Raw genomic sequence first — 15,344 nt, 5'->3', positions numbered from 1 at the left:
TGATTTGGTCGTCCAGTTCTTTTCCATTATACTAACTTTCTTAGTTGTAGTGGTTGGAGGGAAGGATGTCGATCTCTGAGGGGCATGCGAATGTGCACATCAATTGTCTAACGGACCAAAACCTATGTTTTTTCTTGTGTAAATAATGCAGGCACAACAACATGTAACAATATATTAAGTTTTTATTGCTCAAACAGGTTTGTTTCTTTTGTAAAATAATCAGGAACAACAACAAATAACGACATATTAATTATTTATTGCTGTTACAAAAAAATAAATGAGAGACAACTCGTACATCAACTTACTTGTAAGTTATGGTACACTGTAATTCCGCAAATTTCCGCTGTATTTGCAGGGCGATGCGTCGTTCACTAAATAAAACACCTCACCTTAAATAGACACCTCCTTTTTACCTTTCAAATAAATAATGGCGCTTCATTTCATTAAGTGGCACATTTAACATCTTTTCCACAACACTGACTGCTTGCAGTACAACATGGCATCTCCAAAGCTGAAGGTTGAAGAAAGAGAGCGAGAGAGAAGGGCACAGACCTACTGTACATTAGAAAGATATGTGTGGTTGCTTTTTGGTTTCTTATCAAATACAATGTTGTTTTTGACAACCATCTTACATTTAGTCTTAGTCTTAGTCTTTTGGACTAAAATGCTTATTAGTTTTAGTCACTTTTATATGTGATAGTTTTAGTCCAGTTTTAGTCGACGAAAACTCAAAAGGGTTTTAGTCTAGTTTTAGTCGATGAAAAGTCAAAAAGGTTTTAGTCTAGTTTTAGTCCAAAAAAAAGAATAAAAAGTATAATATAAGTATATAAGTATAGTCTTTTAACAAATTAATTTAGGTCAATAAGTATTGGAGATTGCTGTTGGGCAGTGTCACACATAAGTTGTGAAAATAGCAGCAGATCTATAAGTTCAACCCATTGTACGCTTGCAGATCTGCTATTTTCACAAATAATAACAATAAAGGAATGGTTTTAGACATAAGGTTTCCACCCAACAGCAAATTTCTGATCCAAGGATTGTGTATTACACACAGATAAAGTGGTAACAGTGGAATCAAAGTTCATTACTCCAAAAAAGCCAAAAAACAAAAACATTCTACTTCAGCAATTGTGGCTTTATTTCTCAGAATTTGTTAAAGTACAATGAACATAAACATGCCCAAAATATGAGTGATGGATGAGGAACACATATGCTCAACTTGGCCCTGTCTGCCAGTGCAATTACAACAGATATCATACAACCCCACTCTCTTTAATTTGTGCAAACCATGTAATAAAATAATCAATTAATTCCTGATTCCTTAATGGGGCTGCACAACATCACTTGTGGCTTTTAGGCTAAAGCTAGCAGACTCTAGGTATAACAGTAACTCGACCTGTTTAACATATCAAGTTACGTGCTGACAGAACGTACTCACAAAGAGATAACCACACCGTCACTGAATGTAAACATGGCTAAACATGCTGCTAAAGTAACACACATAATGAATTGACGTTAGCGTAACAAAAGCTAACTTTAGCCTGAAGTTAGCATCCCATTTGCGCCAGGAGTATGTGGAAAACGTATTCATGTATTAGCTTACTATGACATTTATCGATTATGTTAACAGCATTTGTAACTTACCTTCGAAAAAATATCCTTGTGGCGAGCCTTAAGGTGCTGCTTAAGGTTGGTCGTATTTTTTCCGCATATTTTGTGGCCACATTTGTCACCGTCTTCCTTCACAATACACTCTGTTTTATTATCTGCTGGGTTATATTTAAAATACACCCATATGTCATCTCTACGTTTGCGACCACCGAGCCCCTGTGTTGAAACTGCCGCCGCCATCACGTTCCGTTGCTTGATGAGTAACAACAGTCTGACGTGTTGAGCACGTTGTGCGCTGCACGCCAGTTGGTGGGCGTGGTTTTAATTGACACACACAATAAACAGAAATGTCATGCATTTTAAACGTCTGACAGATTACCCACTAACATTTTCGTCCGTTCTCATCTCGTCAACGAAAACTCACACACGTCTCGTCATGTTTTCGTCATCAGAGAGACATGTTTATCTCGTCACCGTCTCGTTATCGTCATGAAAAAAAGTGGCGTCAACGAAATTATTTCGTCATCGTCATCGTTGACGAAAACAACACTGATCAAATACATATTTTTTTGTCTTCCTTATATTATTTTTTTTATTTTTTATAATGATCTAGTTCTGAAAATACACATTTAGTTTATTTAAAATGATTACATCCTTCTTGTCACCCTTGTAAATCTTCTCTGGCTTGTTAGAGTGTGTAGCACTTACACACCTGTGTAGTTTTCTCCTTCATTGCACTTCAGTGTGTGCTGCCTTCATTTTCTGGCTTAGGAAAAACACACAACAATGCAGTGCGAGGATTAAGCGAGAGGAAAAAAAATGAAACGATGAACAAAATGTTTTTCTTAGTGTAGGTGTTTGCTTTGTGCTACAGTGTGGTACCCAAAATGAATTGTTTGTTTTTGTTAAACCAGCATCAATTATTGTTTTTTGGCAAAGTGTTAAGCAAAAACAATGTCTTTGTGATGTGAAAACACACTCCCAACTGCGCCACTCTCCCAACGGCGTGGCGCAGTTGGGAGAGTGGCTGTGCCAGCAATCTGAGGGTTCCTGGTTCAATCCCCACCTTCTACCATCCTAGTCACATCCGTTGTGTCCTTAAGCAAGACACTTCACCCTTGCTCCTGATGGGTACTGGTTAGCGCCTTGCATGGCAGCTCCCGCCATCAGTGTGTGAATGTGTGTGTGAATGGGTGAATGTGGAAATAGTATCAAAGCGCTTTGAGTTCCTTAAAAAAAAAAGGTAGAAAAGCGCTATACAAGTATAACCCATAACCCATAACCAAAAAGACAATTATAAATGGGGTTACAATATTTTTAGCAGTGTTGGGTTAGTTACTGAAAACCAGTAACTAGTTACAATTACTAGTTACTTTATTTCAAAAGTAACTCAGTTACTAACTCAGTTACTTACACCAAAAAGTAATGCGTTACTGTGAAAAGTAACTATTTAGTTACTTCTTTTCCCCCCCCTTTTTTTAAGGCTCCCATTAATGCCCTTTTAGCCTTCATTTCAGTACTGTTATTGCACTGGAGAATAATACAATCTGTTGATCAACTTGACATGCATTTGCATCACTGAACTCAGAAAGCAATGTGGTCTACATACAACACACAAAGACAAAGATATGTTTCAAAGGGCCAATTTATTTCAGGCCAGAAAAAATTGACAAAACTATTTTAAATAGCTGCAACATAATGGCACTTTAACTTTAACTCTAAGTAGATAGGATATTTGATCCAAGACACAACTTACATTTAACTAAAATGTTATTTTCTTTGTGCTCGACAAAAGAAAAGTAGTGAGAATGTTAAGACACTCGACTTCTGGCTTTACCATGATGTCATGTTAGTTGGTATGAGAGTAGCGTATGTGTGTGTGTGTGTGTGTGTGGCCCTTTACAATATGACAGCATGTGGGTGAGTGACGTCAGTGAGTGAGTGGGCAAGAGAAGTGAGGGAGCGGCAACAGTGAGTGTGTGTAGGTGCTCTAGCTTGGTGGATGGCTGCGTGCAATAAAGTCACACTCAGATCTTCAGTGTCTAGCCGATACTACATACAAATAACGTAAAATAACGCAGTAACGCATCATGCAGTAACGGTAACTGAGTTACTGTATATAAAAAAATAACGCGTTAGATTACTAGTTACCGCCGAAACTAACGGCGTTACAGTAACGCGTTACTTAGTAACGCGTTAGTCCCAACACTGATTTTTAGTTTGTGAAAATATTATATATTTCAAATTCAAATATACAGTCACGCTGAGATTTATTCAACTACCATGTCTCTTTTTTAAATGTCCCAAATAATGACAATTATAAACAGGGTTTAATAATTTTCAATGCAAATTTACAATGTTATTTGATACATATCTTACCTCTAATAGCCAGGCACTTTTTACAGCTAAGTAAATACAATAAGACTTACAGTGTGAAAAAATATTAAGATTCTTATTTTTTAAATATAAAATACACACTTTAAGTAGAATAAAACCTATAAATAACTATTATTGCCATGTAGGTGTATCTAAAATGGGATATTAATGTAACTGCATTATAGCCTGAATAAAACATAGACTTATAGCAACAGTGTAATGGTTTAGAAGGACAACAGTGATAACAGCTAGGTTTCAGATGACAACCCCCCTGAACTCTGAGCTTTATACAACTATTACTATGAAACCAAATGTCTGACTATCTCTGAGTCAAAATAAAAACATGTGGGATTAACATTAATAAGTTTAGAAGGTGTGACAAACGTATAATGGAAAGTGATGTATGATTTAGTATGATTGTGTGTCGCTTGAAGTAGTTTGTGTGTTTTCCCACCTTAGAGTCTTCATTGTGGAGGCCCAGTTGGAGTACAGCACTGGGGGACTTGAGCCTGGCCTGGCTGGACTGGGCCATCTGTAGGTTCAACTGCCATCCAACAAAATCCAGCTGGGAAACACACGGGATATATATTCATTTTTTGTAATAATATACCCATACTGTGCTACAAAAACCTGGCAAAATCAATGCAATGACAATAACGTTTACAGGCAAAAAAAAAAAATTGCTTACAGAGATAAAATCACTCCATGATTATACAAGAATGCTCTAAAATTAACAGTAAATAATACTAACATTAGTCCTATGCTTTGGCATATGTGCTCAAACCATTCCGAACGCTCCCAGTCTCTCTTTCCTCATCACGCAGCAACAGCGTGCAGGATTGAGTCAAGGTGCTGCAATTAAGTGCTTTATGATGCAGCGAGAGGCCGTAATGATAAACTGCGTGTAACTTATAGGTTCTGGATGCTTGTGCAGCATCACAGGACCGGGGAGGCGTGAGGGAGAGAAAGAGCTGTGCCTGCACATTATTCACGACGGAAACAAGATCCCCATTAGCAGGATTGATCAGCTGAACCCTATGATTTGTTAATTACTTTCAGTGGCTACATGTTGTATATAGATCTGTGAATTGATTTCTGATTAATTCATTTAAATGAGAGAACATTCTGTATTTCAAACACCACGGATCCTAAATAAACATTTTTATAGCGCTTGCATGAAGAGCAAAATCAATTTTAGCAATTTTGTTCTGTTCTTTACTTTGTGGGTTGAATTAACCACAACACTGTGTATATTTGTAAAATCGATAAAAAGGCTGCATCAAAAATTCTACCAATGGATATTAATTAGAGATGTCCGATAATATTCGCCTGCCGATATTATCGGCCGATAAATGCTTTAAAGGCCTACTGAAATGAAATTGTTTTAGTTAAACGGGGATAGCAGATCTATTCTATGTGTCATACTTGATTATTTCGCGATATTGACATATTTTTGCTGAAAGGATTTAGTAGAGAACAACGACGATAAAGATCGCAACTTTTGGTATCTGACAAAAAAAAGCCTTGCCCCTACCGGAAGTAGCGTGACGTAGTCAGTTGAACATTTCTGCAAAGTTCCCTATTGTTTACAGTGATGGTGGCCAGAAGTGAGAGCGATTCGGACCGAGAAAGCGTCGATTTCCCCATTAATTTGAGCGAGGATGAAAGATTTGTGGATGAGGAAAGTGCAAGTGAAGGACTAGTGGGGAGTGGAAGCGATTCAGATAGGGAAGATGCTGTGAGAGGCGGGTGGGACCTGATATTAAGCTGGGAATGACTACAACAGTAAATAAACACAAGACATATATATACTCTATTAGCCACAACACAACCAGGCTTATATTTAATATGCCACAAATTAATCCTGCATAACAAACACCTAGGTGTTTGTTATGCTAGCTCCTAGTTCCTAGCTCACGTCCATATAACCCGCCAATACAATTCAAACACCTGCACAACACACACAATCACTCAGCCCAAAGGACCGTTCACCTAACCCAAGGTTCATAAAGCTTATATATTTACCCAAAGTTACGTACGTGACACGCACGTACGGGCAAGCGATCAAATGTTTGGAAGCGCAGCTGCGTACTCACGGTAGCACGTCTGCGTCTGTGTATCCAAATCAAAGTAATCCTGGTAAGAGTCTGTGTTGTCCCAGTTCTCTACAGGCGTCTGTGTATCGAAGTCAAAGTCCTCCTGGTAAGAGTCTCTGTTGTCCGAGTTCTTCGATCTTGACTGCATCTTTCGGGAATGTAAACAAACACTGGCTGTGTTGTGTTGCTGACTTCCCTCGCAAAATGCTCCGCTTCGCACCGACAACTTTCTTCTTTGCTTGCTCAGCTTCTTTCTCCATAATGCAATGAACAAATTGCAACAGATTCACCAACACAGATGTCCAGAATACTGTGGAATTATGAAATGAAAACAGAGCTATTTTGTATTGGCTTCAATGGGCTACCGATACTCCTGTTTCACTGGCTACGTCACGCGCATACGTCATCATCCAAAGGAGTTTTCAACCGGAAGTTTAGCGGGAAATTTAAAATTGCACTTTATAAGTTAACCCGGCCGTATTGGCATGTGTTGCAATGTTAAGATTTCATCATTGAGATATAAACTATCAGACTGCGTGGTCGGTAGTAGTGGGTTTTAGTAGGCCTTTAAGATGTAATATCGGAAATTAACTGTATCGGTTTCAACCTCCCGATTTTCCCGGGAGACTCCCGAATTTCAGTGCCCCTCCCGAAAATCTCCCGGGGCACCCATTCTCCCGATTTCCACCCGGACAACATTATTGGGGACGTGCCTAAAGGCACTGCCTTTAGCGTACTCTACAACCTGTCGTCACGTCCGCTTTTCCTCCTTACAAACAGCGTATCGGCCCAGTCACATAATATATGCGGCTTTTACACACACATAAGTGAATGCAAGGCATACTTGATCAACAGCCATACAGGTCACACTGAGGGTGTCCGTATAAACAACTTTAAAACTGTTACAAATATGCGTCCCACTGTGAACTCACACCAAACAAGAATGACAAACACATTTCCGGAGAACATCCGCACCGTAACACAACAGAACAAATACCCAGAACACCTTGCAGCACTAACTCTTCCGGGACGCTACAATATACACCAAACCCCCATTTATTATTGCAGGTTTGCTGCAGCGGAGGAGGCGGAGGCCTGCACTGTATCACACAGAGAACATACTGTCTTTAATATTTTGGTTACTTTACTGGGCTACATGTGATGTGCATGTGTACCTAATGAAGTAGCCAGTAGGAGCATTTAGTAATTTCTTTGAAAAAAAAGGTGTTGAAGTGAATTTTACACGTCTTGAAGTTTCTCTTATTCGTATTCTTACATCCAGCCTGCGGACACTCCCACTGCACATAAGTTAGGCAGAAGTGTTTAAAGGCCTGCTTATAACTAATGAGGCAGACTTTGCCATGATGCCTTTTGGGGGGCTGCATAAAAATCACAGAGTTTTATTAACATGTCATTGATATCCATGAAAAAATTACTGTGCATGCGGAAAGTATTCACAGCGCTGTACTTTTTCAACATTTTGTTGAGTTACAGCCTTATTCCAAAATATACATATATTTTTTTTGTTCCATAAATTTCTAAAGACAATAGCTCATAGTGACAATGTATTTTTTTTAATTTTATTTTGCAAATGTATTTAAAAAAAAAAAATTAATTAAAAAAAATCACATGTACTTAGATAGTCACAACCTCTGCTCAATACTTTGCTGATGCACCTTCGGCAGAAATAACAGCCTCAAGTCTTTTTTGAATACAATGCCACAAGCTTGGCATACCTATCTTTGGGCAGTTTCTTGCATTCCTCTTGGTAGGACCTTTCAAGCTCAATAAGATTGGATGGGAAGCACATATGTAACATATATACATAATTAATGCGATAGTTTTTGTGATTAATTGCATGTGTTAACTTAACTTTGACAGCCCCATTTGAACAATCCTGCTTACTACCAGATTTGAATAAAACCCACTAGCCATGTTGGCAGTTAAGTGAATACAATCTCTCACATAGGACATGACAGGCAGGTTCTCATAGAGCAAATCAAATCCAGCAGGGAAGTAAGGGAAATATGACAAGCGAGACACAAGCAGGTGAGATGTATGAACGCACGATAAATGCATGACAGCAAAAACAACAACTCTAAAAGTGACATAACTGATGCCAACATACAGCCTCTTTATTAACTCTTTATCGGGTTATGCAATCGCCAGCATTTGTCTGTCTTCTTGTTTTTTTGTTTGTTTGTTAGCTAGCTATATAGCTCAAAATGTTATCGGCTGATTTTGATGAAACTTTTAAGACATTTCCGTAATCGGATAAAGTACAAATTGGGATAATCCGGATAATTTTTACCCAAGCTTACGTTTAAAGGGGTCATATTATGTTTTTTTTAACATTTAAAACACTTCCTGGTAGTCTACATAACATGCAATGGTGGTACTTTGGTCAAAATTAAGATGGATTGGAAAGATTTTGTTTTACAGATCTGCAAGCCGTCTCTTCAGGATGGACTGTTTTGTGGGCTGTCTTAAATTACATGTCAAATGTCCCTTTGACTGTGTCTCCACCCCCTCAACCATGTTGTAGTTTTTAGCACTTCCATGTCGACTCTACTGACAGTTAAAAGTAAGAACTATACGCTACTTTTCATTACAAATGGCAACAGAGGAAGATTTTAGCATGCATGTACATGCAGGAACCAGTCTGCCCAGCAACAAGAGGATAGAGAAAAATAAGGAACTTATTGACAACAACTTTGGACTACAACTGGATGAAAATGGTGGCCTCACATAAAGCTATTCAGCTTGGTTGGCTGGTCAATTATGGCAAAAAAACGATCACTATCATTTTTGATTGATTTTGTAACCATGATTAATTAATTACACAATCATTCATTAATTTGAAAACTAAGTGTTTTTTCTACAACCAAAACTCAACTTTATAGTTTTAAAAAACCTGGATATAATTTAGCCACAAATAAACCACAACAAGTAAGAACATAATAATAGCAATAACAATACATTTAAATAACAATAGCAACATATAAAAACACAAATATTTAGTTTTCTCATTTTGTTTTTATTTCAGTTTTTTACCTTTTATACTTATTTTACCACCATATAGTGTGTACTTTTTAAGTAAAATAAAATTTTATAAAATATTTGTAATTAAATGCAAATATCCTCACATTTATTGGGGCAATACAACTTTGGAAAATTTTGACCAGTATTTTAGGTCAAACTCAAAGCATAATAATTGTGTTAATGTATCAATAAGTGCTGTAAGTGCATTATGCTTGTGCAAGGTACATTTTTGAAACCTTTATTTTGTTAGCACAGTCAGACCGGATGTGCCCCTATATCGATGATGTCGTTTACAACAACACAAGAAGATAATATGTGTTGTGTGCATATGGATTGTTCTTGTAAGCTTTAGCTTTATAGATTAGTCACTGTTTCAAGTGGCCACCTCGACATTATTTAGTTGAGCGCGGGGTTGAGGGAGTGTTTCGCTGATAAATGAGCGCTACCGGACACATTATTTTCCCAAACAAATGTTTCTTCTCTTCACAATGACAACATTTCACTTACACTAATGTCAATTTCCCTGATATTATTTTGTGTTTAACAGCAGAATCTGTTTTATTGGCCAATTATGTGATTTTGTCCGTGGTTACGTGAACGCCAAAATCATATGCCTTACTTATTTGTTTTTGTTGAGTTCTGTGATTATTGGTTAGGCATACTAGCATTGTCTCATCTGTTTCACCGTCACAAGCTCCAGAATTTGCATGCACGTTGTCCAGCCCATTACTCTTTTTTTAGAGTAATATATTTTCACAATGGAAGTCGAAATTAAAATGTGATTAATTGTCCAGCCCTAGTGGTCGTGCAAGCAACTTGAGGGTTCCAGTTTCAGTTCTCGCTTCCGCCATCCTCGTCACTGCCGTTGTGTCCTTAAGCAAGACACTCTACCCACCTGCTCCCAGTGCCACCCACACTGGTGGCTTTACTATTTAAAGTGCTTTGAGTCTCTGGAGAAAAAGTGCTGTATAAATATAGTGAACTTCACAATCATAAATGGAGACATCCGCTGACTTAACTAGGCAAAATATGTCACTTACTATAAGTCTCAAATTCCAAACAAATCATTTGGAGTATGTTTGTAAGAAAGCAAGATTATTTTAAATATCTCCTTCATGTCTCCATGGTCTGATTTCAGATTTTCGGGACTTATGGTGATCCCAAATACCCCAAAACAGGTACTATCAGGTATGAAAAGTTGGCTTTGCATAATAGAGACCCTTTAAGTTACGAGGCTCAATTTTTCTGTGTGTGTTTGCCCTTGCCCAGCCTCCACCCACAAAGACAAAGAGAGTAAATGACTGACAAGAGGGTTCACTCCATTTATTTCATTCTGCAAGGAATGAACCCTCTGCAGCCTGATTGGAAGCGACAGCCGAACAAAAACAACACATCTGGACATGGCAAGTTCATTCATCCTTTGATTAATTACCTCGGCCAAGAAGTTATGTATTCGGTTGGGTTTGTTGCTCTGCCAATTGTTAGGTAGCAACACAGCTCAAAAGGTTATGGGCGGATTTTGATGTAACTTTTTGGAAATGTCAGAAATGGAATAAGGAACAAGAGATTCGATTTTGGGGGTTGATGCAGAATACCGCCGGATTGTTTTAAAGATTCTTTACTATTAGGAGATAGAGCCTCGCAAAGATGTGCATTCTCCAAGTGCTTTACTGGTTGCAACTCAGATATTAACCCTAACCCTAATAGGGGGAGCGCCTGCATGGCTGAGTCATCGTGTTACACCACTTTACCCCTAATAAATACCTGGCACTCTCTTTGGTTGGGTAAATATACAACCTGAGACCATTATTTGAGGATATATTGATTGTGTATCTAAATAGAGTGAAACAATTCCTGTCTAAACCATACAGGGGTGTCAAACTCATTTTAGATCGGGGGCCACATGGAGAAAAATCTACTTCCAAGTGGGCCGGACTGGTAAAATCACGGCACGATAACTTAAAAATAAAGACAACTTCAGATTGTTTTCTTTGTTTAAAAATAGAACAAGCACATTCTGATATTGTACAAATCATAATGTTGGTGGGTTTTTTTTACTTACATGTTGCGGTTAATAGTATTCTATCTTTATTTGTCGTTATTTATGTTTTCTGAAAAAATTAGGTGATAATGTTAATCGGTCAACTCATTGGTGTTCATTTTCAATCTATCAAGATAAAAAAAAATATCAAAATCAAATTACAGTACGTTATTTATGTAGTTTGATCATTTTCCTCAACTGATGTACTAACATCATGTGGTTTATTTTGTACATATGTAGCATCATCTACAAAGATACAAATAAATGCTATTGCGACATCCAGTGGACACATTTAGAACAGCAGTTTATTTCATTCAAAAATTTCAGGTTTATTTTTATACTTAGCAAACTCATCCCGATGGCCGGATAAAACCTGTTCGTGGGCCTGATCCGGCCCTCGGGCCGTAGGTTTGACACCCCTGGTCTAAACTGATAAAGCTTGCTAGGATATAACGTCTTCTAGAACAAACTGATCAGTCCAGTTGCAATCGATTGAATGCCTTAAGAATGGAATGACCTTGGTAAATGATAATATGCATAAACTGGAGGAAATATAGTATTTCTATTGGCATTTGTGGGTATTCCTGAAAATGTGTAATGAATTCACAGACATTGTAAGTCCAATTTGAAAATCAATCTGACTTGCTGCCAAACCTTACCTTCTTGGGGGCAAAGATATTGTGCTTTAGTCGGTCCACCAGCTCGGGGCCAGAGGTGGACCACGTTTGAGAGAACACCTCAGCCTTCACGGGGTTTACATGAATTGCCTGAAGCTGCTTCTGCAGAGATGCCGGTTTGATATTATGATACAGCGCCTGAGTGTGATGGAAATGAGAGGAGAATGACCAGCGTGACATTCACAGTGCAACAGTGACACCTGCTTGAGCAATGTGTTCATTACATTAGCCCATTATTCATTGGACATATAAGCTTGAATATGTTCTCAGTCAGCAATAATTCTACAATCACTATCATAATACACTGACCATACACATGTAGTGTATTTTATCTATTTTGAACTACATAAAGTTGGCAATACTGGAAGTCAAATGAAAATGTATGTATTCCTTATTTATTTATCCATACTAGATAAATAATTAAACATGTTATGTTGTCTACTTATACTCTAATTTGTCACATATTTTTCATTCATCCTTTTAAAATCATATGTTCTAGTTAAAGTTGTATACTATTGATCACTAACTTGGTGAAGTGAATGTCACATTATCCAACTACCCCAGATCATCTCACCTGCTCAAGAATGAAAGCAGACGTTTCCAGGACTAAATTTAGAGATTGCTTGTCCAGTGAAAGAGCAGAGAGAAGTTTTTGCTCCTCTTCCTCACTGAATGTCTTTTCACCCTGCAAAGACAACCCAATATGTGTCAATACGTATCAAAATATGTATATATACTTTACATATAAGCCACAGGTGTCAAACTCAAGGCCCGGGGGCCACTTCTGGCCTGCCACATCATTCTTTTGTGGCCCGCAAAAGCCTGGAAAAAATGGGTTTCAATAAAATGCTTATTTATTTTAAATGTTTTAATAAATGCATTTGTTCTTTCAATTTTGACAAAAGAAATGCATATTTAAATGTTTAATATCTGATAATGCCAATTATTATATTATATACTGTATTGCAAAACTATTTTTGTAAGATAAAAAACAAATAGTTGCTTGTCACCTCTATTCATGATTTTAAAGCAATTTATACATAAAAAATCTAATTAATGAATATGCATTTCGATTAACCATGGTTAATCACAGGTTATTATTACCCGCATGCATAATGAAAATTCATTTTAAAAAAGCGGCTCTCTGAAAGCAGCCATTCCTGTGATGAGTTTGACACCCCTGATTTAAGCAAAGAAACATGAATAAAAAACAGTGGTAAAATGTGTCATGTTCAAACATTTGAATTGTTTTAAATGTATGTAAAAAGCACAATAAAGAGTAAAAAGACCAATAGTAATTATCTGTTTACACCTAAAGTAAACTCTGTATACAGTAGAGGTGGGAAGTTTTAGGCACCTCACAATTCGATTACGATTCAGGATTAAAAATAGATTGATGCATCTTTATTCACAGATATTGATGCAAATTTACATTTCTTTTCGTTTCAGTAAATAAGCATTCGTCACTTGCAACTTTTAAAAATAATGCATTTGTAATAAACAGTTGAATTAAATCCCATTAATGGAAATGTGTGCAAAGCTGGAACATAAGTACCCTAAAATAAAGGAGCTGGCCGGACCTCTCGGTGAGGTGGCTCGCTGCAGGTAGCCATATTTTAGAACTGTCTGCATTACTTTTTTTACAATAAATAATCATTGATGTTTACTAATCGATTTTACAATTGCATATGTCTGAATTGCAATGCATCTAAAAATCGATTATTTTCCTCATCTCTATTATTCGGTATACACCAATGGTCCCCAAACCGTGCAATTTGCCGATGATGTCACGTTATCAATGGGAAAATGCATTTTTAGACAATATGATTTGCCTGAGCGGCTAGGAGACACCGAGAGTAACAAGTGGTAGAAAATGGATTAGAAAGGACAGATTTGAAAAAATAATAATAACATTTATTTTATTTTTTTTAATTCTTTAGACCAGGGTTGTCAAACTCATTTTCATTGAGGGCCACATTGTAGTTATGGCTGCCCTCAGAAGGCCGCTTGTAACAACAAATTATATATGAATTTGCCTATGCATTTGATTATTAGATATATTTTTTACGTACACTGTAAAATATTTTCTTAATTTTTTACAGTAAAAAACTAGCAACTCAATCACCAGAATTGTACTATAAAATGTACAGTGTTTTTTGCAATATATTACGGTAAATGGAAAAACTTTACCATCGTTTTTATTTATTCTGGCAACTGAGCTGCCAATTTTTTTACCGTTAAAAAACTGTGATACTGTTTTATCATTAACAGTAAAAAAAAACAACCATAGATCTTATAGTAATAACACTGGCAGCTAAGTCGACAAAAATTTCCCGTAAAAAAACAGTGGTAGAGTTTTTCAATTTACAGTAATATGCTGTAAAAAACATCGCAAATGTTACAGTAAAAGGTATTGTCATTTTTACAGTGTACAATTTGAAGGATAACTTGCTCTAAAACCATAAGTCAAGCAGAAATGTAAGTATTTTAACAAAATAAAATGTTTGGAAAGTATGATAATATATTTGTTGCTATATTGGATAATATTAAAGTTTAAAAGATATGCAATGTCATGTGGTACCTGCATTTTTTCTGTTAAAATGAAAAGAACAAATACATTTAGTAAGAAAAGATAAAGTACTTGATTGACACATTTTATTTACTGGCCTTTGTGGGCCACATAAAATGATGTGGCGGGCCAGATATGGCACCCGGGCCTTGAGTTCGACATCACTGCTTTAGACTTTGGACTTCCTGTGGGCCTGATTTTGGACGCTGGTGGGTCGTATCCGGCCCGCGGGCCGTTGTTTGGGGACCCTTGGTATACACCAATAAATAATGAATACACCAATAAAACATTTACATATACTTTACATATAAAATAATGGTAAAGAACGCAACAGATGTGATCTTAGTGCAACATATGTGAATTTAAAAATACGGTAATAAATACTGCTTTATCATAATTAAATAGCATAGAAAGTACAATAAAGAGTACAACACAAACAAACAAAATGTTACGAAATACAATACTTTAAAACAACACAAACAATATTTAGAAATATGGATGGGTCGTTGCATAAAGATCACTGTAAAGAAAAATAGGTAATAATCAGGAAAATAAATTTGTTATCAAAATGAGTGTCTATCTGTGTTGGCCCTGCGATGAGGTGGCGACTTGTCCAGGGTGTACCCCGCCTTCCGCCCGAATGCAGCTGTGATAGGCTCCAGCACCCCCCGCAACCCCAAGAGGGATAAGCGGTAGAAAATGGATGGATGGATGGAGTGCCCTGAGATCGGTAGGTTCTGAGTTCAAACCCCGGCCGAGTCATACCAAAGACTATAAAAAGGGGACCCATTATCTCCCTGCTTGGCACTCAGCATCAAGGGTTGGAATTGGGGGTTAAATCACCAAAAATTATACCTGGGCGCGGCCACCGCTGCTGCCCACTGCTCCCCTCACCTCCCAGGGGGTGATCAAGGGTGATGGGTCAAATGCAG

General features: G+C 37.3%; 1 protein-coding gene across 1 annotated transcript in view; it reads right to left on the bottom strand.

The window, feature by feature from the left end:
* Positions 1-15,344, bottom strand: part of commd10 (COMM domain containing 10) — a 123,702-nt gene that overhangs the window by 105,980 nt on the left and 2,378 nt on the right. The window contains exons 3-5 of the mRNA XM_062025535.1: positions 12,418-12,528; positions 11,826-11,981; positions 4,442-4,552 (exon numbers count right to left, since the gene is read on the bottom strand). Coding sequence (XP_061881519.1) covers positions 4,442-4,552; positions 11,826-11,981; positions 12,418-12,528 — 378 coding nt within the window. The remainder of the gene's footprint in view (positions 1-4,441; positions 4,553-11,825; positions 11,982-12,417; positions 12,529-15,344) is intronic.

Source organism: Entelurus aequoreus, linkage group LG17 (assembly GCF_033978785.1).
Source record: "Entelurus aequoreus isolate RoL-2023_Sb linkage group LG17, RoL_Eaeq_v1.1, whole genome shotgun sequence".
NCBI lineage: Eukaryota > Metazoa > Chordata > Actinopteri > Syngnathiformes > Syngnathidae > Entelurus > Entelurus aequoreus.
Note: the sequence above shows the minus strand (reverse complement) of the source record. Positions and strands in the feature narration are given on the sequence as shown.